We start from the raw sequence: 26,395 nt of genomic DNA on the forward strand, positions 1-26,395 counted from the left end.
TTAATGTACATATACATCTTACTCTCTACCATCAGCTAGCTGCTGCTGCTGCTGCTGCAAACGAATCTCGATAGCAATTAGGATCGCGCCGCAATTGCGCAATCGACGTGCGACCAACCAACCACAAGTTCCAGCCCGGGCTCGTGTCATAATGCTATCGGGAATCGCCAGCTACTCTAGCTGTCGCTCAGTATCTCAGGAGGGACTCCTGCACTGCGATCTTCTCTACACTATAGATACTCCCGTTACCGTATTTGAAGGAGAAGAAGGGGGGGGATAAGATAATTTGGGTTGTCCCCAAAACATTATGCGAATGTTGTCTTAACGATTGCTTTTTCTTCTCTCTCTCTCTCTCTCTCTCTCTTTCTCTCTCTCTCTCTCTCTCCACTCTCTCTCTCTCTCTGTGTCTCTCTTTCTCTCTCTCTCTCTCTCTCTCTCTCTCTCTCTACACACACCTAGATAGACGCGGAATCGAGCGGAAAGTATAATCACAGTTCATTTCGATAATTGATATGTGGTCGGTGCAGTAGCAAGCGAGAGGTGCTAAGCAGAATTTCAAATACAGTACCAGAAGGAAAAAGGAAAAGGTTAACCCAAAATAGTGTAATGGTAGTCTGCAGTATGATAAGGACACTAAGCCAATCCAAGGTAACTTTCTCTCGAATTAATTCTCATCTTCGGACGAAATCCAATCCAGGACAACAGTAACCGAGTAGTTCGTATGCCTGGACCTAGAAACTTACTCGCGATAGGCTGACACACTGATCCAAAGGGAAGAAAGGAGTATAATACACAAAACTTAAATACCCACAAACGCGACGACTCAATCGACTTCGAGCTTGCGGAAGCTGCCGATCATGCCAGCCTCCAAATCGCGGCGACACGATTCCGCACAGTATCCCGGCGCTTTCGACAGCTCGATGTGCATCTCGTCCATCGCCAGCAGTTGGGCCCGTTTCGCGCGGCATCGCTCCTTGAACTGTGCGATCATGTCGGCCATCGGTACGACCCCACCGTACTCCTTCGGCAGTATCTTGCGGTTCATCTTGTTGGCAAAGTCGTCGACCGTCCGGAAGAGCTGATAGTGTGTGTGTGGGGAAGGAAAAAAAAAGGGGAAAAAGTGGTGGCTCCGTTAGAGTTAGATCGTTATGGCACGAGGATGGAAAAATGTAAATTTCTCGTCGCAAAGGCGACTATTTATGAATTGAAAGTGTTGCCCGGTTCTCTGTCGAAGGTTTATGGTGCCAGAACCGGTTGGGTTCGGTTGCGGTTGATGATGGTTTTTGTTGGCAAAAAGATTCTTCACTTCGCGCTGCTTGATATTGACCATGGGGCGACGATCGAGAGAAGAGCGTTTTGCGAGCCGTCAACGGAATTTTCTCAAGATCACGGCACTCCTGGTGTGACCTTGGCACCGTGCTCAAAAGCGGCTCAGCCTTTCGCTGTCCTTGTTTCTAACGCTGATCGCGCTGCCCGTAAATGTCACACCGATTGCTTAACGCAACACGCGACTTTTGAATTTATGATTCACCATTAGATGACCAGCCCCCACCCTTCCTCAAAAACCAAAATTTACCGATACTTACATTGATCCGCTTGCGCAGTTTATCGCTCAGCAGCGAAACACAGAACTCCAGCAGCGTAGCGGCCGTCGAGGGCAGTCCGATCAGGTGGAACCCGTTGATACGGCTCGGCAGCCCGTTCTGTATGCAATCGGCCGCCTTCCGGATGTCCACCAGGGACCACAGGCCCATCAGCTTCATCGATAGCTCCCGTTCGTCGATGCACTGCGTATAGCCACAAATCTGCGACTGCTCATCATCGGCCAGCACTTCCTGGACGAGGATATGGGCCCGGGCCAGCAGGGACGATGAAACGCGCGTCAGATCAAGGTTACCGGCCACCGACAGTACCACCTGCCGCCCATGCTCATCACGCTCCGGCAGCGGCACAATGTACCCGCCATCGATGATCGCCTCCAGCTCCGGGTCCTCAATGTCCAACCGTTGGAACCAGGCCGGATTGGTCTGGCGCACGGTCAGATACTTCTCCAGCATGGCGCAGGACTGCGGAATGGAGAACTTTTTCGTACGCAGAAAACGCAACAGAAACAGGGCGTCGGTGCGGCACCGTTTGATGTGCGGACTCTTGGCGATCCATTCGCGCATCTGCGCCAAACTTTGGTTGCGCAGATTCTCGTCCTCGCGCAGCTCCGATTTGGCCGTCTTGCGCAGCTTATCGCCCAGCGACCAGGTGTACGGGGTGTAGCTGGCCGGATTGGCGCAGTTGTCGTACACGTGCGTGTCCGTGTCCATGATCCGTTCACTCAAGGGCAACCCTAGAATAGAGAGAGAGAGAGAGGGAGAGAGAGAGAGAGTGGAAGGTACATCCCTTAGTCAAACGATCGGCCAGTCAGTCAGTACACCGTCGGCATAACGATCGCGATGCCGTAAAATCCATTTATGACCCACCCACCCACCCGCTAGGGCGGACAATCGATTGAACTGGCACATGTTGCTCGGAAAGCATCGTAAAAACCCCGATGGGGATCAATGAGATCCATCCATTAATGGCGGTGACGGCGAAAGGGCGAAGTTATGGTGAAGTAAACCGTTTTACCCCAAAGGAATGCCAAACCATGGTCCTTTGATCGATTGTTTGGCCAATACTAGCACCGGCCCGAAAGGTTGTGGCCAGTTGCGGCGCAAATAGTGCGCCAGAGCGCTAATCACCATGGCATGGCGTCGTCGTCGGCGGTTAAACAGAGATTATTTGTTGATATTTACACATTCTGTACATAGTTTGTTTTGCAGGAATCACTAGGAAGGGCAAACTGAAGACACCCTTTTTGGGAAGGGCGACAGGTCTGGGTTCAAAACTGCTTTAGTACGAGAAACTAAACTCTAAAGCTCATCTCATTAGCTGCGAGGAATCGCATTTACGTTCGTTTCTCGCTTCTCATCCGGCACAACGCCACTCGTTACGTAATTTAAGGTTATGTCACGCCCCAAAGACGCCAGAGGGCATCACCTTTGAGTTGTGTTAAGGGCCAGTTTTCAAATGTTTTAACCAGCCCCTCCTTGGAAAACACTCCATCACTAACGTAATTATTCGTGTGGTACATGAAGCGAAACGAATTGAGGCGAGTACCGGCGGAGCAACAGCATCCTGTTTTGCGTGAACTTGACCTCTACGCGTGGTGCGTGTCAGTAGTACCTCAGTGCGGACATATGAGCCGCGCACGTCCATGGAGTAGTTTTGGCGATTGACCTTTAAAGCCACGCACGCCACAGAGAAGCATTCTTATCCTTTCGACCGTAATGAGCCGTATTGTAACGATCGACAGCAGTAAGATGAACAAGCGCGGCATGATAACATGTCCGCTTAGCTGGTAGATCAATATGTCAGGAAGACACACATGTCAGTCAGGCTTGTCAGTGGAGAAGGAACAACTGCGACCGGGAAGAACAGATGTTTTTACAAGCAGTATCGCATCTTCATTCCTGCTGTTCAGCCAGATATGTTGTTTGTTTTGGTTTGTTGGCTCGTTTGGTGTCTAGCGACCACCATCGTTTCACGAAGATGATTATCACCTTCAGTTAACAAACAATCCGGCTGTCACAATACAATCCGTTCCACAAATATTCTCCCCGCAGGAATGAGCATTCCTTCTATGCTCGATCCCGGCCATCACTGAGGTACATTCCGTGCGACAAACCGTCGACCACTCAATCGCGATTGCGTATTCCGGACGGGACTTCCTCCATTTGCTTTCAACGGAAAAACGCCCATAAATGGTCCACTGGGTGGAGTGGCGTAGTTAATACAGACAGATTATAATGAAAGGCCTGCGACATAACTGCTGGAACCCCTTCTTCACGGTTGGCTCGATCAGGTATACCTAGCACGACTCGCCACATTACCAAATGTGGGGTCCCGTGACAACCCGTGCTGGCAAAAGTAGAAGAAGAAGAGCGCACCCCCAGCAAATCGTGCCATCATTAAGTATGCCACTTTGTGGTACTGCGTGCATGTCCTGCCTTCACGAGAAAGGGAGATAGAGAGACGAATGAGGGTGGCATCCATGCCGTCTCCCGAAAAGGCAACTGGCAGATGAGCTTCATTTTTCGGGGCCACGTCAAGATGGCTGACAAAGTCCAGCAACAGCACAAGGAGCAGCAGCGTGGCTGCCGTTTAAAATGCAAAACAATCTATTTTGCGTGAGAATGATTAATCATTCTAATCACTCAACGAGCGCTGGATCACTTGCTGCCGGTGCGTCGGATCGAACTGAATAAGTGATGCGCGATCTCTCCATTAATTAATACTATGGTGGGGATAGTGTGTGCGCGACTGCGAGAATGTTTATAACTATGCTGCTACTGGTGCTACTGCCGCCAACGCACGGCCAAACCATTAGCTCCGGATCATTGGCGCATACGGTTCCGGTGCGTACGGCAATGCGTAAATCATGCCATGACGCCCCCCTCTGGCTGGGTTTAAATCTATTTCTGGCCGCTTGCCACTGGAAGAAATTCCAATCCGAAAAACAAGATTTGATCTGGCGGCATCTCGGTTCTGGTTTATTGAATGGCTGTCGATTGAAAGACGAAATGCCGAAATGCTGGGAACTAGTACAAGTGCAAGAAGAGCGTCGATCGTTGAAGTTCAAGAGTAGCGGCACAGTATCCGGAGAATGTTATGATCAAACAAGTGGACAAACTTCTCTTTGTCGGCTCAAATGATCAAGAGGACAACTGCCTGCCAAACACACCCACCAATTATGGCGTAATCTGTTTAATATTTCGGTTATTAGTATCGACTGCACGTAATCGGCGTGACAGTTCCACCACGTTGGATGCATCTCCGATCGTAACCGATCGATATCACGCTATGGCCCCTTACGAGAGGTCTGCCTTTACGATTTGATCGATTTACAGTGATCACCGAAGCCGAACAGTATCGTTACCACCGGAGCCCGGACCGGAGAGTGACAGACTTGCGTCTGCTTAACGTCTCTAACTCCGCTCCTAAGTTCGGTTCGGTCACTGATGTGGTTCACTTTCCAAAAACGACCTCGCGAGGTCGACGATTTCGCTTTCAATCTCCGGCACGTCACCAACAAGATTTTCCACCAGTTCCACCACCACGGCAAAGCAGAAACCGCGGTGACGCGGCGTTGGCTCACGAAATTATCTCGCGATGATTCGACGTTTCGTTGGTGATCCGGTGGCGGAACGAATGAACGGATATTGCCGGCGAAATAGCATCGAGATTAGGTCCATTTCGGTCAGCCGGGCTGGGGCCCGTGAAGGTGACCCAGGGCTGGAATGGAAGAATGTTGCCGTTTTCTATTCCCTTTTTTTTGTTTTAAGCAGATTTCGTCCTGCTTCACATAAAGAGAGATGACGCAAAATGTCGCGTTTCAGTACCACGATCGGCGTGCTGGTCAGGAGGTGTGTTCACGGATACACCGATTGAGCGTTAACTGAGACCTCACTAAGCCTCCTGTTGTTTTCAAGAGAAGCTTCCCGGTGCAACAGGGACCAGAAACAGTAGACCTTGAGATCGCAGCTACTCGTGCGCCGGATTGGCAGTGATCGAGGCTGGCATGGAAGAATATTGCCATTTTCATGCGTGGACCATTTCCTTCTTTTTGCTTTGAGCGATTTTCGCACTGCTTCATGTAGGAAGATGTCGGCAAATGTCACATTTCTGCACCAAGATCAGGGTATCGTCATGAGGCTTCACTAATCATCCTGTTTATCAAGGGAAGCTAGCCGTTAAAACAAGAACCAGAAGCAGTAAACTTTGAGATCAGCTTACTAGTGCATCTTATGAACAGTGACCGCGACTGGATTGGAAGAATATTGCCTATTTTATGCGTAATCCATTTTTTATGTTTTGAGCTGTTTTCGCCCAGAATCTCTCGTTTTAGCACAACGATCAAGGCATCGGCATGCAGATCCGGAGGTGTGTTCACGGAAGCATCGAACGAGCTTCAACTGAGGCTTCACTGAACATCCTGTTTTCTTTTTCCTCAAGGGAAGCTACCCGCTAGAAGAAAAAAGAGCAGCAGTGGACCTAGAGATCAAATCGAAGCGAGGCTAATGGAATGACATCCGCTGAATTACCGGATTTTTGGCTCAATGAATCGTATCACGTCACGGAATGGCACAAACAACCACCAGCGGCCGGCACGAAAACAACACGCTATACCGTGTGGGAGAGATTACACAAACGTGATGTTCGTGATTCTTGGATCCTCTTCGATGTTGATACACATGTTTATTCCTTAGAACTTGATAATAAACTGTTAAGAATGTCGTCCGCTGCTGCATGATATTAAGACGCTGTCCTCCATTGGATCGTTTGCTGGAACGCGCGCCATCCAGCTGTTACCAAGAAGCTGCTGCTCCTCCTCGACCATCCTTTCGGCGGCTTCCACTCCCAGATACCCGGACGGTTCGTTAAAAATAACATTCTGCGTTCGGCGGTGCGGGAGGTTTAAGGTTCATAAATATTTCCGCTGCATCCCAACGCTCCGGCCACCGCACGCCGAAACACCTGTTCAATATGCGCGCGGACAGTTCGCTATTTTGTGGTCAGCCGGGCAGAGTGGGATAAGGAAATCCACGGCGGGTGGTGACCAATACCAGAAACACGGAAATCATCTTCGCAAACGGCAACAAGAGGAAGAGGCAGATACGATGATAAATGGACCATCGTAAACCCGTTGACTCATCGCGCATCTCGCGCGCGTATCCAAAGAAGTTTGTTCGCTGTGTGGGATGACGAGACAACGGTTGACTATCGTCTTTACGAACCAGCCACATCCCGGTAAGTAACAGCCACAGCCAACAACAGACCAAGAGAGAGACACCCTGTCTCGTGGCATTATCATGACCATTTGTCAGAATCGGTTTATCGGGTGGTTCTGCAGCATCATCACCAGACGATACCGAACCCCAGCACGTCTGGCGGGAGTCGGGAGTTTCTTGAACCACGCAACGGCATATAAACCGCTCGCTTGCTCGCCGCAATGCCGCAAAGCGCGTTATGCAAGCAGGCCGAACCGCGAACCGCGTCTGCGACTGGGACGATTGCAGCGGAACGTTGCGGCACACACATATGCACGCGCACACGTACAGGATCGGGCAACACGGTGAAAGGCATCCCCGGTCTGACATGACATGAGCAACAACGTGCGTGGCCTTTAGTAGTCGGCGCGCTCGGCTAACACAATAAAACCCCAAAGCCAAGCCAAAACGGAGACCGACCGACGCCGGGGCTCGCCTAGTGGCCAACCGTCATGTTGCACCACAACAGTAGCACCGTACGGCTCGGTGCATCGATTTCGATGGTTGCTCCCTTCGGTCCGCTTCGATCCGATCCAATTCAATCGACCAAGACCTGGACCGAAACCGAACAACGATTGATCAACCGTGTCCGTGGGGCGGAGACTAGCGGAGTGGAGTGTGGTCCTAAGAGGGTCACAGCGCAGCGCTTCGATTACGATTTCGGTCATTTCGGGGAGGAGCACGATGCAGGTGACCACCGCTCAAGCCACCTCATGGTCTAATCATCTCCATTCGCACCATTCGCGATTTTACGCGCGCTCATTAGGCGGCGTTGTTAGGCGCGAAACCGACTGATCGTTAGCGGATGGAAGGTCACCGAAAGTGATCCTTCACATTTGGCAGCAGCAGCAGCGGCAGCACCAGCGGCAGCGTGCGACATGTTAACGGCGTACCCCTCAAAGGGGTCACAAAAGTGAAGAAAAGGATTTAGGAGCGTCCACTGGGGTGTGTGACATTTTTCGCGATGAACGTAACCACCACCAGCTTACCGGGTACCGGATCTTCTCGCTGGAGGCAGCGCGTAGACGTAACCGTAAGTGCTTTAAGTAGCACGAGGTCTCCGGATCAACTTTGCACCAAACTCTCTGGTAGTATCTGCAGTCTGGTCTGGTAGTATCTGCAGTCGTGACGCGATTTGCGGACACTGAGTTGGACACCACCGGATTCACGGGCACGGACACTCCTTCACGATCGTTCGATGTTGGGAGCAGATGCTGCCGCTGTTCAGACCACACACTACCGCACGCTAGCCAACACCGAAACAGAGTGAGCCGGAGTGGCGCGTGGTTGCAAATGTTTACCTCCAGTTGATGCTGCTGCTGCTAGTGAAAGATCGTATCGATCACGCCGAACGCCGCCGGTCCGCGGGTGGTGGTAAAACAACGACCTCCACGACCACGACCACGACGACGACGTAATCTTTCGTGCGAGTCTGCTGCTGCTTGGTTTGGTTTGGAAGACGAACGTACGTTACTAGCGCCGTTCGCTTCGGGTCTTTTGGTTTGACCCATATCGCATACGGCGCATAAGGCATGCGCACGAATGGAATGTATGCACGGTGCACACCATTTGTTAAATCACCACATCGTCGGCCATGGGCTGGTGTTGGTGTGTCTCTTGTGGTTATTGTTTTTAGTAACCCCGATTTTCCCCCTGGCAAGGATCCGGTTACGTTGAGCGGGTATTTTGACCACCGAACAGTGCCATTGTGCAAAGTAAACGAGGAATACTTTACGCATCGAATGGGTTTTAAGTGCAGGAAGGTGGCGGTGGTGCGGTTTAGCTTAGCTTTGTTTTGATTAGATCATCGCGCTGCTTACACTTTTGCTTTCTTTGCGCGGCGTTGCTCGAGCGAAACCGAAAGGATCTCGGATGGAACCGTACCGGAACCGGGTCTTTTCGTTGAGTGATGCCAGTGAGGACACGTGACCTTTGGGTGTAGGGTTACGAAGGACGGTGGTAATTAATATTATTTTTTGGCAGATTAATCTAAACTGTGGATTGGGAATGCTCATGATTCACTGATATGTGATACGTTGGTAGTTTCGTTGGTTAAAGGCGATCATGTATCATGTTGTCCCCGAATGAGGTGGTCAGGAACCAAAACTGACGATTTGTGGGATAGAAAATCAGAAAATGCAGGATTTTGTTTCATTAATCGCTTCTCCATTCAACGTTTCGTTATTCAGAAGGTGTTTTTTCAATCTCTGATCTGATTTCATTCAATTAAATAATCATTTTCAAAAGGATTCCAAGCGGAACAACTCGAATCGTTGAATTTAAAGTTGTTTTTAGTATATTTTTCCTCTTATCAAAGCTAAAATGTGCACCGCATCCTTTGTGAACTAAGAAATAGAGAAAAATATCCTACCTTGGGGATGTGATCAAAAGGATCAAGCCGTTGATTCGGCCCCATTGCGATGTCGATCGTGCACGTGCTCGTGCGAGCGGTCACGTTTTAAAAATCCGTTCGAAAGAAATCGAATTCAAACGAGACAGGTTCAAGCTGGTTTCAAAAGGCGTGCGGTGTAACTGAGGAAAATAAGTAGTGGCGTAGTTTTTGAATTATGGTTGTAGCCGTTTCCGTTACTGTTATGGTTTCGCATCAAGTTATGAATAAATTTAGGGATTGTTAAGCATAGTTTAGTTGAAAGTTTAGCATTGTTTAGTTGACCTTTTTTTAAACAATTCTGTAAAATTCATTTTTCGGAACAAAATCGCAAAAAACATCACTTTTTCAAATTAAAAAATCTGTCAAATATCGAAAAATAGGAAATTCAACAATAACTCGACGGGGCTAACTGGATAAACTTATTATCTATCAAAAGAACATTGATTTGTATTTTTTTTATGATCCATCACGCAGCTACGAAGGGCACCGTTTTTGGTACAATTCAAAAGACTTGCACCTTAAGATTTAAGCGACGAACCCGGTTTGATTAATTCGCCACCATCATAGTGTGACACGCTTTCCTAAATTTGATGCCATGCATGAAGTTTTCAATAAATCTTCTTCAAAATAAAACCAAACATTCTTGAAAAGTTGTAGTTCAATATGGCATTCACTTGAAAAATTTAAGTTGCATAGTTTCTTCACAATAAATCGACAAAAATGAGCGATTTTTGGAATTGGAACCAGAATTTGCCTTAGCCCGCCCCTTAAGCTATTTTCTATATGGTATAAATTTTAGAGCTAGTAGCCTATTCAGTTCACAAAAGGATAAATCAAAACAGAAGCCTGATAGAAATCATGCAATGCTCCTGAAGAATGACACTAGAATGAAAGCAAACAAAAAGAAAATCATATGCCGTACACATTTTGCATAAATGGTAGTTATACTTTTCGAAAGAATGAGCAAACTTCATAAATATTCATTGTATGTTAGTTAAATAGACGATGCTAATTTTATTGATTGAAAAAAATAAACAACGATCAGACGTGAAGTGAATACAATCACCAGTTTTTTGTGCGTTTTTGTTTATTTTATTCAAAATTAAAACTGATTACAATTCTCACATTCTCGCTGTAACATTTCGGAGTACGAATTACCTAGTAAATAATGTAACCAATAACACTGTTCAACCCTTCCCTCCAACCGCATATCGTTGCTTATCACTTATGTATTCTCATGACGGTATAGCCCTAGTCCAAGCTTTTGGCTGTAAATTATGAAATTATTGGAATTGAGCTGTCAAGTTTGGTCAAGTTTGGGTTTCCTCGTGTGTGCTCGGTTTAGTCCTTCACACCTACGGTCAGGGTCATCCTTGGCTTTAGATTATCATTTTCATCCGCTTTCTCGCCACCGCCGCAGGTGAGCCTCCGATGATTGCATATCAGCCGAATCGACTGTTTGCTCACGCAGGTGTGTGCTTGCCACTGTGTGGCCATCGTCGTTTCTGATGCGGTTTCTCTATGGCCTGCACACAAAAGGTGTCCCTTCCCCACTTTTGAATTGTCTCTCGTGAAGAGTGCTAATTGTTAGCATTACGGACAGTGTCAACAGATGGCGATGGTGTTGGCGACAACGTAACATCACCACGCTGCGCAGATGAGTGGACAACCTTCGATTCAAGCTTCGTGGTGCACAGAAAAACCTTCCTTTACAATCCAATCAACCGGCAAGATACAGCGATATAACGATACAAAATCCCTATGCAATCGCTCCTTCGGCACAAACAATTAATAATCACAGTCTAGAGCATTTGATTCCGATTCCACCGGTCACCGTTCCCTCGCACCATTCCGAACCTGTCTCCAGTCGCGGCTAGTCGAGCTGCAGCTTGCGGAAGCTACCGATCGTTCCCTTTTCGATCTCGCCCGCTTCGGACTTTTTCCTGTAGCTCGCATCACGGCTAACCTCGTAGTTGAGCTTGTCGAGGGCGAGCATCTGGTTCCGGTGCAGGCGGCACTGCTCCTTGAACGCTTCGATGTGCTTCTCCTTCGGAATGAGACCACCGTACTCCTGGGGCATCAACCGTTTGTCGATTTTCTTGTGCAACTCCTCCCAATTTCGGTGACACTAAACGAAACGAAAGAAAAAAACAATTCACACCCAAAGAACACACAAACGAATTCCGTTAGTTCCGGAAAACCCTACCGAGATCCGGTTCCGTAGCTTCTCGTTCAGGATCGCCATCGTAAAGTTGGCCACCTTCAGCGCCAGGCTGGGCGTGTTGACAAAGTGCAGCTCCTGGATGCGCATCGGAACGGCATTGTTCAGATACGTGGCCAAATCACGGATATCGTTGAGCGTCACCAGCCCCAACAGCCCCATCGTAATGCCCGTCAGATCGTACACCAACACAAACCCGGCACACTGCACCGATGCGTCATCGTACAGCGTCTCCCCGACGAGCATATGCATCCGGCACCCGTGCCCGATCGTATAGATCTTCGGATTCAGCGTACCAGCGTCACCGAAAATCATCGTCCGCCCACGGGCATCCTTCTCGAGCAACGGATACAGGAAGCCCGCCTCCACCAGATCGCGCATCTCACGATCCTCAATGTCCAGCCCCTTAAACCACTGCGGGTGTACCTCCCGGCACGCCAGGTACCGTTCCAGCATCTGTGACGCGTGAATGAACGAGTACTTCTTGGTGCGCAGAAAGCGCAACAGGAAGCGCGCATCGGTACGGCACCGTTTGATGTTCGGATGCTTCGCTATCCAGTCACGCAGCTGCGCCAAGCTTTGCTCCCGGATCGTGGGATTTTCACGCAAAAAGTCCCGCGCCAATTGCTGACAATTGGCATCCAGCTCGTCGATCTCATCGTCGTAGCACGCGGGCGCCTTGTCGAGGTTGGGCACGGCCAACAGTTGGTGTTCGTCACTGGGCATCTTGCGATTGCCGTTCGCTGCGACCGATCACTTTAACACTCGTCGGGCACACTACACTTGAACAGCTGGGGGAGAACTTGGGGGCAACCAGACAACCGTACCGCGAGACCGTCCAGCATCGACTGTGCTCGCGCTGGCCGCGAACGATGGTTTAATAATTGAGGATTCGGGATTCATGGCGTCACACAGTCGGATGAGGCGGACAAAGCAGTTGGAGCTTAGCCGCGTTGTGGTGGCTTGTGGTGGAGGCCTGGCAGGGAGGATATCTAGTGGCTAGGTGGCTCGCTGGTGGTTTCGAAGGGCGTTAGCCCTGACGTCGTGAGTGGAATTCGATTTCCAGCAGCAGCAGGTTATGTTGATGACATCTGGTAAGTATTAGGGTCACATTCGTCGCTGTATTCGTAAAGTTCCGATGCCCCCACATAATACCGCGTGAATGCGCTGGGCCCTGCATGGTGTGGTTTGCCCTGGTTTTCTTGGCGTGACCCACGTTTGAACCCACCATCGAAAACTGGACCTACTTGAATAACCTGAAAACATAACCTCAAAATTCATATTAGTATTTTTTGGTAGTGTAAGGGCGCAGGTGGAGCTCACTTGGTAGTTTAAACCAAATTCAAAACATTACACGCCCCCAGCATACTTTATGCAATGGTGCTCCTTCCTTGAGCTAGCACTCCTCACCCCTCCTTACCGCACTCGAATAAACTTAATAACAATAATAATAATAATATTTCAATTCAAACCATTTCCAATACTTCATCTACCATCACCGTGCGGGCCTTTCAATGACTCGTTCCAAAATCGGTTAAGTAACCAGCAAAGTGCAAGATCGCCGGCGTATTAGTAATGCATGCTCCGTGCGCCTGGGCCGGTACGATGATCATGATCTCGCATCTCACCGACCGACGCACGACCCGCTGATGATCGCCAACGAATCGAAGGTGAGCAAATAGGCAGCGGCCAACAAAAAAAAAATGTGGAATGGCTCCGGGCACCGACTTCAATTATTCACTGGCGCTGGCGTTTGGTGTGGCTGCGCGCACCAGTCACACACAGTGACCCCCTCCCGGCACACGAGATGGAATACCGGGCCCCGGACATTTTGGCAAAAGCCTCCTGACGGTCCCGTCCTCGTCCCGTCGTCGTCGTCGTCGTCGTCGTCGTCGTCCCGTCCTGTCCTAACGCAGGCGCAGGGTTGAACTTTCACTATTGCTTGCCGCCGTGGAAGGTGGTACTTGTTTCGGAGGAGATTTCACGTACCGAATGCCGGAATGGCGTAACCGGCGGGCGTTCTGTGATGCGGTAGAGGGTGATTTTCTGGCCCTCTCTCGGGCGCGCGCACTTTTTTGGGGCCACACGGCGCTCTTACTCAACATCCCAACAATTGAGTCGCCATTACCAGTCTGTGGATTGGTTTGCGGGTGCGCGCGCGCCCGCGTGTGATCCATCGATTCGAATGTCCAACGTGATCATCTGCGCAGGAGAGCAGGGGACTAATAATGCATGCTCTTCTCTATTGCTTTATTTGTCTTTCAGCTGCTGCTGCTTGGTGGCTGTTGCAGTGGCTGCTACAGGGCAGGGCTCTTTACTGACTGTGTAATAGCGCTGATGGGCTGTTGCGCGCGGATACGACGCGGATCTCGCGGCTCTGCAGAAATGCAGAAGACCTTAACCTCGAGTAACCTTTCACACCTTTAGCAGGAACTGCGTAGATAGTCAATAGCAGGCACAACAATGGAATGCTTTGCTTAACAACCCTTTTAGGGGGCAATGCAGGGATTAGTAGAAATTGTACCATTTTGGGTGATGGATCCAAAGAAATATGTTGACATTTATGCTTTGGGAAGTTCATTGGAGGACACAGCGAATCAATAAATGTTAATAAATAGGCATCTGCTCGAAGTCGCTTATTTTATTGATTTTATGACCGCAAGTGCAATTAATCTGTAAGCAGTAGTTACATTTAAGGATCACACTAACTTTGATATGATTTGAGTGATTCGGAGCTGAAATTGGGATTGAAAAACGAATGAAAGCCGCTGTAAAATTTAAGGATTCAATCACAAAAGAGTAAGTAGAACAGTAGGAAACAACCCATTCGTTGATGTGTTATAGATCAATTTTCATCTCATCAAACCTACAGCTACATCCATAAAATATTACTGCTGCTGTGCTTAAACATTAAAACACTTTGTAATTAAAACATTGAGTCAGGTTAACTGCTGAATTAAGCAATAAATCAATGTAACACGATTAAATATCTGTTAATGATCTGCCCCTCATAAATCCATGTTGAACACGTGATTGACTGAATTTTATCACGAAGCAGCAGCACAAGATCGCATACGATCTAGCTGCACCATCTGCGCATATTGTCAGGCGTTAGAGATGCTGTACGAAACGAATTTGAAACAACCACGGACTACCGGCGACAAAAGAGAAGCAGCACCATTTTCTTTTCCTTTGGGAAATTCAAAAACTGCTAAACTCAGGGAACCTTTGCTTATACATTCAAATGGTAGGGACATCGTCTATTGATATCGAGCGACGATCGACGAGTCTACCAGGTACAGTGAGCGATAAACGATTGGATAAACTGAACGCTTGATAACGGCAATAGCTGTAAGAACTGGCCACTGCCAACTACAACCATATGCAAAAGATGCACCAATGGTGGTGCGAAAGGACGAGATTCATTTCAGGCTTTCAGACTAACCGATTGGAGTTTAACGAAGCACTGGAGCAGGCCATCACGGTATATTTGATTGTAGTCGCTCAGTGTAATTATGTGAATTCAAAAAGTAATATCAAAATAATGTTAGGAACAATGATTGCCGTCCCGCGATCAATTTGTCTGTACATGAACATCTTACAATCTTAGCATAAAGAAAAACATGAGGCTCTTTCATAAATAAAAGAGGTAAGCCTACAACCTTGCTCAGAAGCCTAAGCTGATAATAGATTACGCCAGATAACGCGGTAATAGAGGTAAAAGGTATCCTTATATCCTTGCCAGAGAATTTCGCGATTACAAATAGTTTGCTTTATTTATACAACGCATATTTAGGTTCTAATACTCTGGTAACAAAGCATAATATATAGAATCACTGAAGAGACCAACGATAACATGCCCTTCTAATCCGCCCCACTAGCGTGAAGGTTCCCCCTTTTTCTGACCGTCCGCACATTTTGCTTCCTGGTTTGTCGTTCCATATTTGCGATTCATGTACAATACTGCGTCATTCATCATTTCGACGATTCGTCATGACGAATAACGTGTGTTCCATTCGCAAACCTGTTCCCATGCCTGAGAAGCCAATAACCAATTGAAGGAGACCGCTTCACCGTTTTGGTCCATTGGGTATTCGCATGTTTTTTTTTTGGTTCACCAATTCACCGTCATCCACTCAGATCTTGGCACCCTCGGGAGGAAGATAAGATAATACTGAACAAAAAGAAAAGCAAACCAGCGCCCCAGCCAAGCCAACAACACCAAAGCACCACCGAACGAGAATAACACAACAATCTAGCCTAAGTCTGCAACAACCCGTCAGTCGGTCAGTCGATTGATAGTTGACGAAAACTGCCGATCGCCCCTCCGGCCACCAGCTCACCACCGGCCGTATCCTCGTGTCCTCCGTCCGGTTCCCGTGGGTCCTTCATATCGATCTCCATATCATCCAGCTCGAGCAGCGCCTTCCGCTTGGTGGACAGATACTCTCGGAACCGCGCATTAAGTTCCTTCAACGATCCACCCTTACCACCGTACTCGAGCGGAAGCAGTTCCGGCGCTACCTTACCCCTCAGCTCCTCCACCGTCGTGTGACACTGCGAGAAACAAAAAACGACAGGAAAAGAACGCGATGCGGTGTCATCCCCAATGATTGCCACCTTCCTCCACCGTGGGCCTTGAACAGATAGTTACGTGTATGCGCGACCGTAGCTTATCGCTGGCAAACGAGAGACAATATTTGCTGATTTGGGCCGCAAAGGTGGGCACGCTCACGAAGTGGTTCTCCTTCAGCCGCACCGGCACACAGTTGATGACGCTGCGCAGATATCCGGCCAGATTGTCGAGCGTCCAGCAGGTAACGTGCGCCATCGTCATCCCGCCATTGTCGAAGATGTGCGTAAAACCGGCGATCTGGTTCGCTTCCTCCTCGAGCAGCGCCTCCGCCACGAGCATATTCAACCGGATCATCATGTCGGAGTTGAACCGCCCGGCATTAAAGTTCCGCACGACCCCAAACACCACGATACGACCGGTAACCCGATCGCGACCGATCGGCAGCAGACAGCAATCATCCAGCACCGCCGCCAGATCGCCATCATCCGGATCGAGCCGGGCAAACCACCGCGGATACGTTTGGCGCATCTTCAGATACCGCTCCAGCATCTCACAAGCGCCCGGGACGGAGAACTTGCGGACACGCAAAAAACGCAACAGAAACCGATCATCGGTACGGCACCGACGTATGCGACCATTCTGACGGATCCACTCGCGCATCCGCTCCAGTGATTGCTCGCGTAAGCGCTCCTCTTCACGCAGCTCTTGCCGGGCGATGTCGTCCAGCTGATCGGCCAACACACTCGCGGACACACCTGCACCCGGGAAGTACGACTGGCCGCGTTCCATCGTAGCGAATGACTGAACACGACACGATATGCGCGCTCGTGAGTCGGGGTGATCGTCAGTCACAAACGAAACTGACAACGTCCCTCCGTCCTGCTCCACCAAACAAATGTTAGAATGTCCCCCCCCCGCGGACTACTGTCTATAGCTTCTCTACGACCACCAGCATCATCACGGTTCGACCGTTTGGAACGTCATTCGCGGACCATTACGCCGATTGTTTCGGGTTGTGTTTCGATACTTGTTTTTTTGTTTTGTACTGTTTTCGGAGCTCCTGCTTGGAGCTCGTTTCTGCTCGTCATCCCATCCCACCGTTTCCCCGGCAGCAGTGGCCCCACCCACCACCCATTCACCATTCCGTTTGGATTCGTTTAATTGACTCGAGCGAGCCGACAGTCTGAACGGAGTCTGAGCGCCGGTCTGGCCACAAATAACAACCGGCGGCGGTTATCGACGATGAGCTATCTCCGTGTGTGAATGATGAAGACGAGAAGTTGCCCTCGGACCGGTCGGTTGGTTCGCGATTGTTTATTTGTGTTTAAAGCACGCACTTAACCCACACACCCGCTTGGAGGGGGCTACAAATTGTAGCCTCTCCTACTCCGAACGCGTCAGCAAACCGACGACCGGGGTCGTGCGTTCTGGAGAAGATGAATAAAGGTGTTTTGGGTCGTCATCTCTCATTCCTTTGCCAGAGGAACTCATTTGGGTTGTTATCAGTAAGCGGGGAAAAAGTTGCGAGCATTAAATAAAAAGGCCCTTTTTTCGTTCGAGTAGTATTCTTTAGATTCTTTAGATGATTTTAAAAAAAATTTACAATAAATATTTTGTTTTAAATTCATCAGATTTGCTTTGATTAACTGTTCGTGTACTGTGGTCTACAATTTTTTTTTTTTAGAGTTTTAATCCTCCTTCCTTTTCTTCTCCTCGTTTTCGTATATGTTTCGTGGTCGAACAGGATGCATTTGGCGGGCTTCAGTGGCACCACCGTTTCACTTTTGTTGACTAATTGCTTGTACACATTTGGCACATTCCTAGTTATGAATTCGCCACAACGAAGGTCGCGATCAACATTCCTTTTACTGAAAAAAAAATCTCTCCTAAAAACATTTGGAACGAATGTGACAATCAAACCTGTCCATTCGGCCGCATGAACCAGAAGAAGTGCCATGTATCTTCTTATCGATACCCCTTCACATTGTGTACCGCAATGTGACACGCACCGTGAACAATCGCGCGTAATCCACGATCCTTTTTTTTATTGCAGAGGAAAGAATTTATAAAAAAAAAAATTTATTCTTTTATTTATTTTATTCGCACTCCTCGGGTCTGGCCAGACCCGTATGCTTTTACATGTGCTTGCATACAAAATGCATACGAGCTTTCGAGCATACAAGCCGAGACGACGAGATATTGCATACGAGTGTATTTTTAAAAAGTCCTTTTTTGGTCCTTTTGCTAACGCTTAAATATAATAACTAAAAGATAGTTCGATAGAATATAAAATTTTAAGAGAGTATCCGGAAACGCAGGTCTCTATGTGGATTAAACATGAGTTAAAACAACGAGCAAAAACGCTCCGGGTTAAAGGGTTAATGATTTCAGCATGGTTTATGAGCTGGCGATACTCGCCAAACCACCAAACGCACCAACGGAAGGTAGCCTTCGATATCGTTATCATCAACTGTCTCGCACTATCAATGACCTTTCAGGAATTCAGCGGGAAAACGCACCCGAATGATCGACCGCTTTTTGATATTCAATTTTACATTTCAACGTTACACGCTGCTACTTCGTACCGACAACGGGAAAGTTGAGAAATGGTAGAGCCAAATAATCGTTTCCTTTCTGTCCCCTGATTCGTGTTAAGGTCCCTCCCAAAAACCGAGCCAGCGAGCTGCCATTAATCAAACAAGCGGCTGCGTTTGTGTTTAACATTGTGCTGGACATTTGTCGCTGCATTACGTTGTTGATTCCAGCGATCGCTGCATCAATCATAGCCTCGGGATGCAGTAGGTGATTGCGCCACGTTGTCGTAGACGCCCTGCACGAACAACCAGGCGGAAAGTGATCGACGAAACGATAGAGTTTCAATGAAATTCGAATTTATTTGTGAATCGTTATGCGTGGTCGCTTGGCCTCGTTAGCCGTTAGTGCTTATCGTGCTTATCGGGTCTACCGTAAAGTGCTTTACAAACTAACAACATAAACCACCCGTACCCCTGGGGGATGGATGTGTCCACTACATTTAATACATAAACATACAGATAAACACATTATGTTATAACCGCCGAGGCTGATGGTGCGCGTTGTGCCCTAGATATCCTAATCGTCTATTTCACGTACAATTCCGGGAAGCGAAGGAGCAACATAACACATGAAGTTAGGAAGGGGCGATAAAAGGGATATAAACTTCACGAAAGAAAACCAACCGAGAACACACTCGAGAAACCCCCGCCGGTAGGTATGTGCCCCTTAGCTTGTTAACCGACTAAATATCTTAATAAGCTACCACAACAGTTGCTCAACACACAATCGATTCGCACGTTAATCGATGTCGAGCTTACGGAAGCTACCGACCATCCCGGCATCGATACCGCCGGGTGCGTATCCGTTCGTCTGGCTCTTGTTCCAGACCGAGCTAAACTTGGCGATATCGATCTCCATGTTGTCTAGCGATCGCAGCTGGTCCCGGCCATCATGTAGCCGCTTCGCGAACACGTGCGTCAACGATTTCGGGTCCTCGCTCTCGTTGGTGTACTCGCTGGGCAGCAGCTCCTTTCCCAGGTGGTTCACCGCTTCGTTCATCGTTTTGTGAAACTATCGCAGAAAGAGAAAGAAGAGGATTGGATTCAAATTAGATCGAGACAGAGAGAGAGAAAGAGACAGAGAGAGAGAGAGACCGAGAGAGAGAGTGAAGAAAGGGCACAAAGAGGCATCCCGAAAATAGGCATTTTCGGTATCATAAAAGTCTTGAGCGACGCTCGAAGACAATATCGTTGCCACCATAAAACCGGGTTTCGAAACTTGCCGCCGTGATTCACACAGACCGAAGATACGAGAAATTAGCAAAAGTCCATCATCATCGCGAGATCGCTAGATCGCGTGGTGACGCCACAGCGCGTCCGTGAGGTGCGAGATCACTCGATCGACACCGCACCGGTTCCAGACGCCTCGAATCCAATTGGCACCAAGTTTCTCTATTACCTGATGTAAGATCCTGCTGGAAGACAGGGTGTGTTCTCCACTGAAGCCAAGACAATCGCGAGCCCAAAATGGATCAACAACGAAAACAACAAAAGATCATGTTTTGATCTCGTAGATCAGTTGATCACAACGCATGTTACAGCAACGACCGCGCTTTCTACCGCTTCCAACCTTTGCCAATTCATCGTCAGGGGGAATCGCCCCAAAATACGACATATTTCACCACCACCGCTAACTGGCCACCATCTCCTGGCCAAGGTCCTTGACCGAATCGGACCGGACTCGCCAAAAACCAGCCCACAGCAAATGAGATGCAGATCGACCACCCCAAGGGGGTAGCCCCATCTTCGATCACTGCGAGCGCCAAGAAAACGTGAAATTTAACGTTGCATAAATGACGGTGACGAGGAGCGACGCGATGAGGCGAAGTTTGATTGGGAACCGCAAACGCAAACCTTTGGAGAAGACTGGACCGGACGATGCTGTTGACGATCGCTACGTTCGTTCGTTCGTTCATCCTGTTCGTTTCACTTTTACGCTATGGGGCGCTGGAAGCTATTGTGCTTTCTATGCACGCGCCCGGCTTTGGCGCTGTCGATTGGGCAAACGCGTGGTCCACAATCTGTCTCTTCGGTCACCGGCAGTTGATGAGACGCGAACCATTGACGCTGGTGAGCTGATGCTGTGAACAGTGGAAACCACCGTTCAACAGCAGCAGCAGCAGCAGCAACGGCAGCGAAGTAAGAACTGAAAATTTATGCCAACAAATGCACAGTCACACCCCGGTGGCCAGGCCAGGGTGGCCAGTACCGTGTCCACACCGCCAGTATCGCGTTGCATAACGCGACCGTCGGACGGACCTTGAAAGATATTGGCTTGTGGTTTTTGCTTTTGACGAAACTTCTCACAGACTCAACCGTGGGCTCAAAAAGGGCCACAGTTTCATTCCATTTCCAAACGGAAACTCGTACTCCCGAATGACCAAAGGGAACTGAAACATTCGGGGAATCTCGCGGGGAGCGACTACTTACGAAGAATCGATGCTTCAGCTTCGGGCTAATGTAGGTGAAGAGCAGATCGACGATCGAGGCGGCCACCTTCGGCAACCGGATGACGTGTATCTCCCGGCACCGGATCGGCAGCAGCTGATTAATGTACGGCCCAATATGGCGCATCTCGCTCAGCCGGAACAGCGTAAAGTGGGCCATCGTCGCCTCGTGGCAATCGACGACCAGCACGACGCCCGCCACCTGCACCATCTCGTCACCCGACAGCACCTCCACGTTCATGTGCATAAACCGGATCAGATCGACCAGATCGTACTTGTCGACGCGGAAGTTGCGCGATTTGATCAGTATCACAATCTGACCCTTCGCATCGAACCCCAGCACATGGAACACATCCTCATCGCCCATCGTCTGCATCGTCTGATCGCACGGATCCAGCCCCTGGAACCAGTGGGGGAACGATTGACGGAGGGCCAGATAGCGCTCCAGCATTTCGCACGCCTTCGGGATCGAGAACTTGCGCTGGCGAAGGAACCGCAACAGAAACACGGCATCCGTGCGGCACCGCCGGATGTACGGGTGTTTGGCGATCCACTGGCGCATCTGATCGAGCGCCTGCTTCCGGATCAGCTCATCCTCACGCAGTTGCTCCTTCGCTAGCTTCCGGTAGCGTTCCGGTAGTGTGCACCGGTACTCGTCGAACTTTTCCGGACACTTGTCAACACCGTACGTTGTGATCGTCATCGTGTGTTTTTTGTTTAGGGATGGCGCTTTGCACTCGCTACTGTTACACTACTGGCTGCCGTTGCTGTTGCTGCTCGCGATCACCGCAACCAAACCGCAACTGACGCTCAGGTTCGTCGCTGAAGACCTGCGAAGGTTCGGTGTCGCCTTTTTGGCGGTCCACCGACGACCATTTCCCTCTCCCTGGGCCCCTCGCTCGGTTACCGCATCGCGGGGACACGTGCAGAAAGCTCTTTCATCTCTCTCTCTCTCTCTCTCTTTCTTGCGACCGATCGCCCACCCGAACTCCGATGTCTGATCACCGCCACTGCCGCTGGCGATCCCAGATTCACTTTCCAATCCAGGGCCACTGGGAGGGGGTTGCGTACCGGGAGCGTCCGCACCTCGATTCCGATGTCGTCGCTAATCAGTTGCTATGCTCGTCCGGTTTCAAGTTCACACTCTCCAGAACGGAGCGAGGAAAACGCGGACGCAGGATCCCGCGGGGTTTCGTGAGGTATTCGTTGTTCCTTTCTCCTCTTCCACTGCTTTTCGCTTCCAAAAACCAGTTTAGCCGGGACCCTGGGTTACAGCCAAACCGAACAGGTTCGCGTTGCCGATGATCCTCAGCACGCGCGATTCGTGATCCACTTACGGTCTGTTTGACCTTTACATTGAAGAGCAGGCTGGTATCGGTATCCTTCCATGTCCTTGTCACTGCCCGCTGGCGCAATTCAAGGGCTCCAGCGGTTCCGTGGATTCTGTGTTCTATTTGCAGGAGGAAACAAAACAAACCAAACACGCCGCGGAGACACGCGTACATGGCGTAGTGTGGGAATGATGGTGACAAATCAAACAAAACCGACGCGATGTTTACGGGGTTTTAGAGCACCATTGCCTAATGGAGTGTGGCCTGGACTACGGCTTGGACTAAGCTAATGGACCGTACGGATAGTGCCAAACAAAACAAAGCGCCACCATAGTGTGTCTCGGTCAGCCGGTCGCGTGCTGCGTCTTCGTTCGTCGTCGGCGTCGCTGGATTGGTGAGTGAAGGACAAACCCCTGGCCTAGCCTGGCCTGCCCTGGCCACCCGCTACGCTACGACGCAGCAGATGCGAAACAGTGCAGAGAAGCTGGAACGGAGAATAGGTCATGGACGATCCGCGTACGTCCTGAGGCTCGACCTGATCGGACATCGTATCTCTCTCACCCATGGGTCGTCTTTTGGGGCTTGTCTTGTGTTGTCTTGTCCGGTGCCATGATACATGGGCGCAGTTTGGTCTCCCTTTTGGCTTTGGTAACGAGAAATCGATCACCGCAGCTCTGCATCTGGTCGATTACTCGCGAGTTGCATAACACCGACAAAGGTTCCACCGAAGGCATCGTAAATCGCAATCCGCTCTTTTCCGTTCCAGCAGGGCGATGTCATCGGGAGGAAAGGCGGCCCGGTAAGGTCGTAACATGCGCTACTAGCTGGCATTAATTACGGCAAAGTCTTCTGTAGCCTGGGACCACTATCTTGACGATCATCGTGACATAAGGTGATCGACGTGGATGTCCTGACGCCATTCCATCGATTGCTCTTTCTCTCTCTCTCTCTCTCTACACAGGAGAACGCACCGGATCCACTAAGTAGCGGAATGAAGCAACAAGCACAGAGAGAGACATCGAGGGACCTGCGCCGAGTGCGTGTGTTCGATAGGCCATTGCCAGCATTTTATGCGCATTTTGCGTCATCTAACAACGCTTGTCGCCGTTTTGTTTCGTTCGATAGGAAGCGAAACCATCAGCACAATGGGCGATGATTGTGTGTGCTTTGGTAGCAACACAATGCGTCTGACTGTCTCCCTCGACAGTCTCTCTCTGCGATCTGTATCGAAAGGCAGGTGTTATGCCAGCGCAACGCACAACGCAACACAGGGTGTTCACCGTCGTGGTTGCCGAGAACATTGCCGATGATACCGTTTGTTACCTCACGGATTGTACCGGCAGCTCCGCGAATTGGAAAGTATAAAGCTGATGCTGCTGCTGCTGCTGGTGATGATCATGGCAATTAAGTCACGGAAATGGCGCGCGCACCTCACTCCCGGGGGCAATTACAGACGTCTAATTGTGATCGTCTAAGATCGGCACGCGAGAAACGCAAATCGCAAGTCTTGCACCTCTAATGAGTTCCAGCTCTCTCTATAGATCAGTTTGATCCAGAACGTGCTCCCTCGCGTACCGTCCGAATTATCGTTGTCCGTGAACACCATGCAACAGTACGAAGCGGAATGCTGCAAGTGCCCAAACGAATACACCCCCTACCGGACAACGCTCAACGAGCAGGACCTTCAGCTGGCCAAGGACGAACTGCACGAAGACGATGATACACGCGACCCGTCGCTGGCGCAGATGCGTGAGTTCATTGCGAAACATCCGCGCATCATCCGCTGCCGAACGGATCCGGTCTTTCTATTACGCTTCCTGCGTTTCACCAAATTCAACGTTCCCCGGGCTTGTGACATATTGGAGCGTGCGCTGGCGCAGCTAATGCGCACACGGGCCACCTACGGTGTCGAGGCCGCCGATAAGCTCAATCCGGACGTACAACGGTTGCTCGATGTGGCAGCGATCGTACCGCTGGGGTATGATCAGCAGCGTCGAATGGTGGTGCTGTGTCGTGCCGCGGCACTTGATCCACGAACGACGACCTCGATGCTGCACATGCAACTGGGTGGCGTAGTCCTTGCAACCTGCCAGGAGTATGAACTGATCCAGGTGCGTGGCCTTGTGGTGTTGATGGATTTTTCCGGCCTTTCCATGGCACACTGTGGTATGTGGAGTCTCAGTGACGTGAAGCTGACGGCCGAGTACGTGAACGAGTTGATTGCGATGCGTGTGAAGGAGGTGCACATGATCCAGGTGCCACGGTACGCTTGGTTGTTGTTGGATTTGTTTCTCCCGTTGCTGAGCCCAAAAATGAAGGAACGGTTCAAGGTAAGAGCGTTGTGGCCAGTACCTGGACAGGAGAACCAGCCCGAAATACCGAAATACCTAAACATTCTTCTCCCTTTTGTTGACAGTTCCATCGGACGTTTGATGAGCTGCGCGGTTCGCTTGACCCTTCCCTACTGCCTACGATCTACGGTGGCAACCAGTCGCTGGAGAAAGCGAACGAGAACTTTCGCACCGACATGTTCGAGCGGCAGCGGAAGTGGTTCGAAGTGGAGCGACAACTACACATGGAACTTGCTGGTGGTGGCGTGGTTCGAGGATCGCAACGGAACGGGTTCCAGGGTGAGGACGAGCTCGCTATGGTTGGCAGCTTTCGTAAGCTGACCGTCGATTGACCCGGTCGGTCAGTCAGTCCATCACAGTGTCTACGACTCGTCCGGTGAAGGGGAAATGGGCGATTGGCGGCGGTGGGGGCGGCGGTATTTGCAAATTGACATTCCGGAGGAACCGGTGGCACTCTATATCCGATGACACAACAGGAGGAGCACGTAATGGAGTTAACGAGAGCCTCAGATCAGGTAGCTGCGACCCTTTTTGCACCCGGTTTTTAATCAACTTTTCGGACGAGTGACGTCTAGTCATCTTAAGCCACATACCGGGCCGTTTGTTTTGTGTTTCGGGCGAGTGACCAAGCGCTGCCGGATTGCGTGTCTAAGGCGGAGACTTTTCCGTGGTTACCGGTTTGACCTTGGTTAGCTAATGGCTACATCTGTTGGACCGTTGACAAAACAAGGGAGTAACGGTACAGCTGGGGCTAGGGTATCGGTTAAATGGCGAGGACTTCCTCCAACAGACCTCCAACTAGGTGAGTGATCCATGGTTTCGTTTTCTGCTGACCTTCACGATCGCGATGTTGCTGCTGCGACTCCGGGTATCAATCATCTTCGTGCAACGAGCCACCAACCCATCCAACCCACCGGTGTTAGTGTATCGGACGACGGTCATTTCGGGGTGTAGTAATGTCCATCACGTTGCACGCCCGTCGAATCCGAAAAATGGCGCTATTTTTCAAAAACATTAATAAAACTCAAACTCAAAAGACCGAAGCGTTTGTTTGCCGCAACCGCGCCGGACAGCGGGAGAAGGGGCCAGGCCAGTGAGCAATGCGGATTAACACACGAAGAAACGGTGAACGGTGGCGGCGATCGGACTGCGTGATAGATACAATCATTTCGCTCCTCTCTCGAGAGAGAGCGAGCTACCAGCATACAGTTTGATATGCTGTGGTTATGCTGCGTCAGTTTCCCCCGAAATATCACACTCCAGACCAACGAAGGAGCCCCGTGGCAGTTTTCGCTGATGAGATTTTCATCGAGGCATCGGCGAGCGAGGGTGCGTCGTTTTGATCGAGTTTTCTATCGCCGTGCGAAGGTCACGGGTGCCGCTGGCGAGCACCGGCTGATTGCCTGCGTGTGAAATGTGTGTCAATATACGCACCGCCCGAAACTGGGGCCAAGGGAGCAGAGATATGCTGCTGCTACCAGAGCGCAGCGCGCTATTTTTGGCGCAATCAATGCAGCGTGCGGCCCCGTGCCATGATCAATCATAAAACGACGTTTCTCGTCAGATCTCAAGGTCCACAAAGCACAAAGCCCTCGGTTGGCAGGCAATTGGAAACGGTAGCGT

The 26,395-nt window shown here is 50.0% G+C and overlaps 5 protein-coding genes across 5 annotated transcripts; 1 reads left to right on the forward strand and 4 right to left on the reverse strand.

Annotated features, from left to right (window-relative positions):
• Positions 1–347: 347 nt before the first annotated feature.
• LOC126574926 (clavesin-1-like) lies at positions 348–8,109 on the reverse strand. Its single transcript, XM_050235343.1, has 3 exons — positions 7,850–8,109; positions 1,587–2,338; positions 348–1,078 (listed from the first exon to the last, which is right to left on the reverse strand). The coding sequence occupies exons 2-3, from the start codon at positions 2,313–2,315 to the stop codon at positions 824–826; spliced, it is 984 nt and encodes a 327-aa protein (XP_050091300.1). The 5' UTR covers positions 2,316–2,338; positions 7,850–8,109; the 3' UTR covers positions 348–823.
• A 2,224-nt stretch (positions 8,110–10,333) lies between these two features.
• LOC126575750 (clavesin-2-like) lies at positions 10,334–12,302 on the reverse strand. The gene is made up of 2 exons (XM_050236607.1): positions 11,459–12,302; positions 10,334–11,380 (listed from the first exon to the last, which is right to left on the reverse strand). Exons 1-2 carry the CDS (start codon positions 12,197–12,199, stop codon positions 11,126–11,128), a joined length of 996 nt encoding a protein of 331 aa, XP_050092564.1. The 5' UTR covers positions 12,200–12,302; the 3' UTR covers positions 10,334–11,125.
• Positions 12,303–15,047: 2,745 nt separating this feature from the next.
• LOC126575155 (retinaldehyde-binding protein 1-like) lies at positions 15,048–16,838 on the reverse strand. The gene is made up of 2 exons (XM_050235706.1): positions 16,128–16,838; positions 15,048–16,030 (listed from the first exon to the last, which is right to left on the reverse strand). The coding sequence occupies exons 1-2, from the start codon at positions 16,836–16,838 to the stop codon at positions 15,761–15,763; spliced, it is 981 nt and encodes a 326-aa protein (XP_050091663.1). The 3' UTR covers positions 15,048–15,760.
• Positions 16,839–19,382: 2,544 nt separating this feature from the next.
• LOC126576355 (alpha-tocopherol transfer protein-like) lies at positions 19,383–21,793 on the reverse strand. Its single transcript, XM_050237591.1, has 2 exons — positions 21,074–21,793; positions 19,383–19,655 (listed from the first exon to the last, which is right to left on the reverse strand). The coding sequence occupies exons 1-2, from the start codon at positions 21,791–21,793 to the stop codon at positions 19,383–19,385; spliced, it is 993 nt and encodes a 330-aa protein (XP_050093548.1).
• Positions 21,794–23,985: 2,192 nt separating this feature from the next.
• Positions 23,986–25,731, forward strand: LOC126575773 (retinaldehyde-binding protein 1-like). The gene is made up of 2 exons (XM_050236631.1): positions 23,986–24,751; positions 24,838–25,731. The coding sequence occupies exons 1-2, from the start codon at positions 24,026–24,028 to the stop codon at positions 25,102–25,104; spliced, it is 993 nt and encodes a 330-aa protein (XP_050092588.1). The 5' UTR covers positions 23,986–24,025; the 3' UTR covers positions 25,105–25,731.
• The last annotated feature ends 664 nt before the right edge of the window (positions 25,732–26,395 follow it).

Source organism: Anopheles aquasalis, chromosome 3 (assembly GCF_943734665.1).
Source record: "Anopheles aquasalis chromosome 3, idAnoAquaMG_Q_19, whole genome shotgun sequence".
In the NCBI taxonomy this organism is placed as follows: domain Eukaryota; kingdom Metazoa; phylum Arthropoda; class Insecta; order Diptera; family Culicidae; genus Anopheles; species Anopheles aquasalis.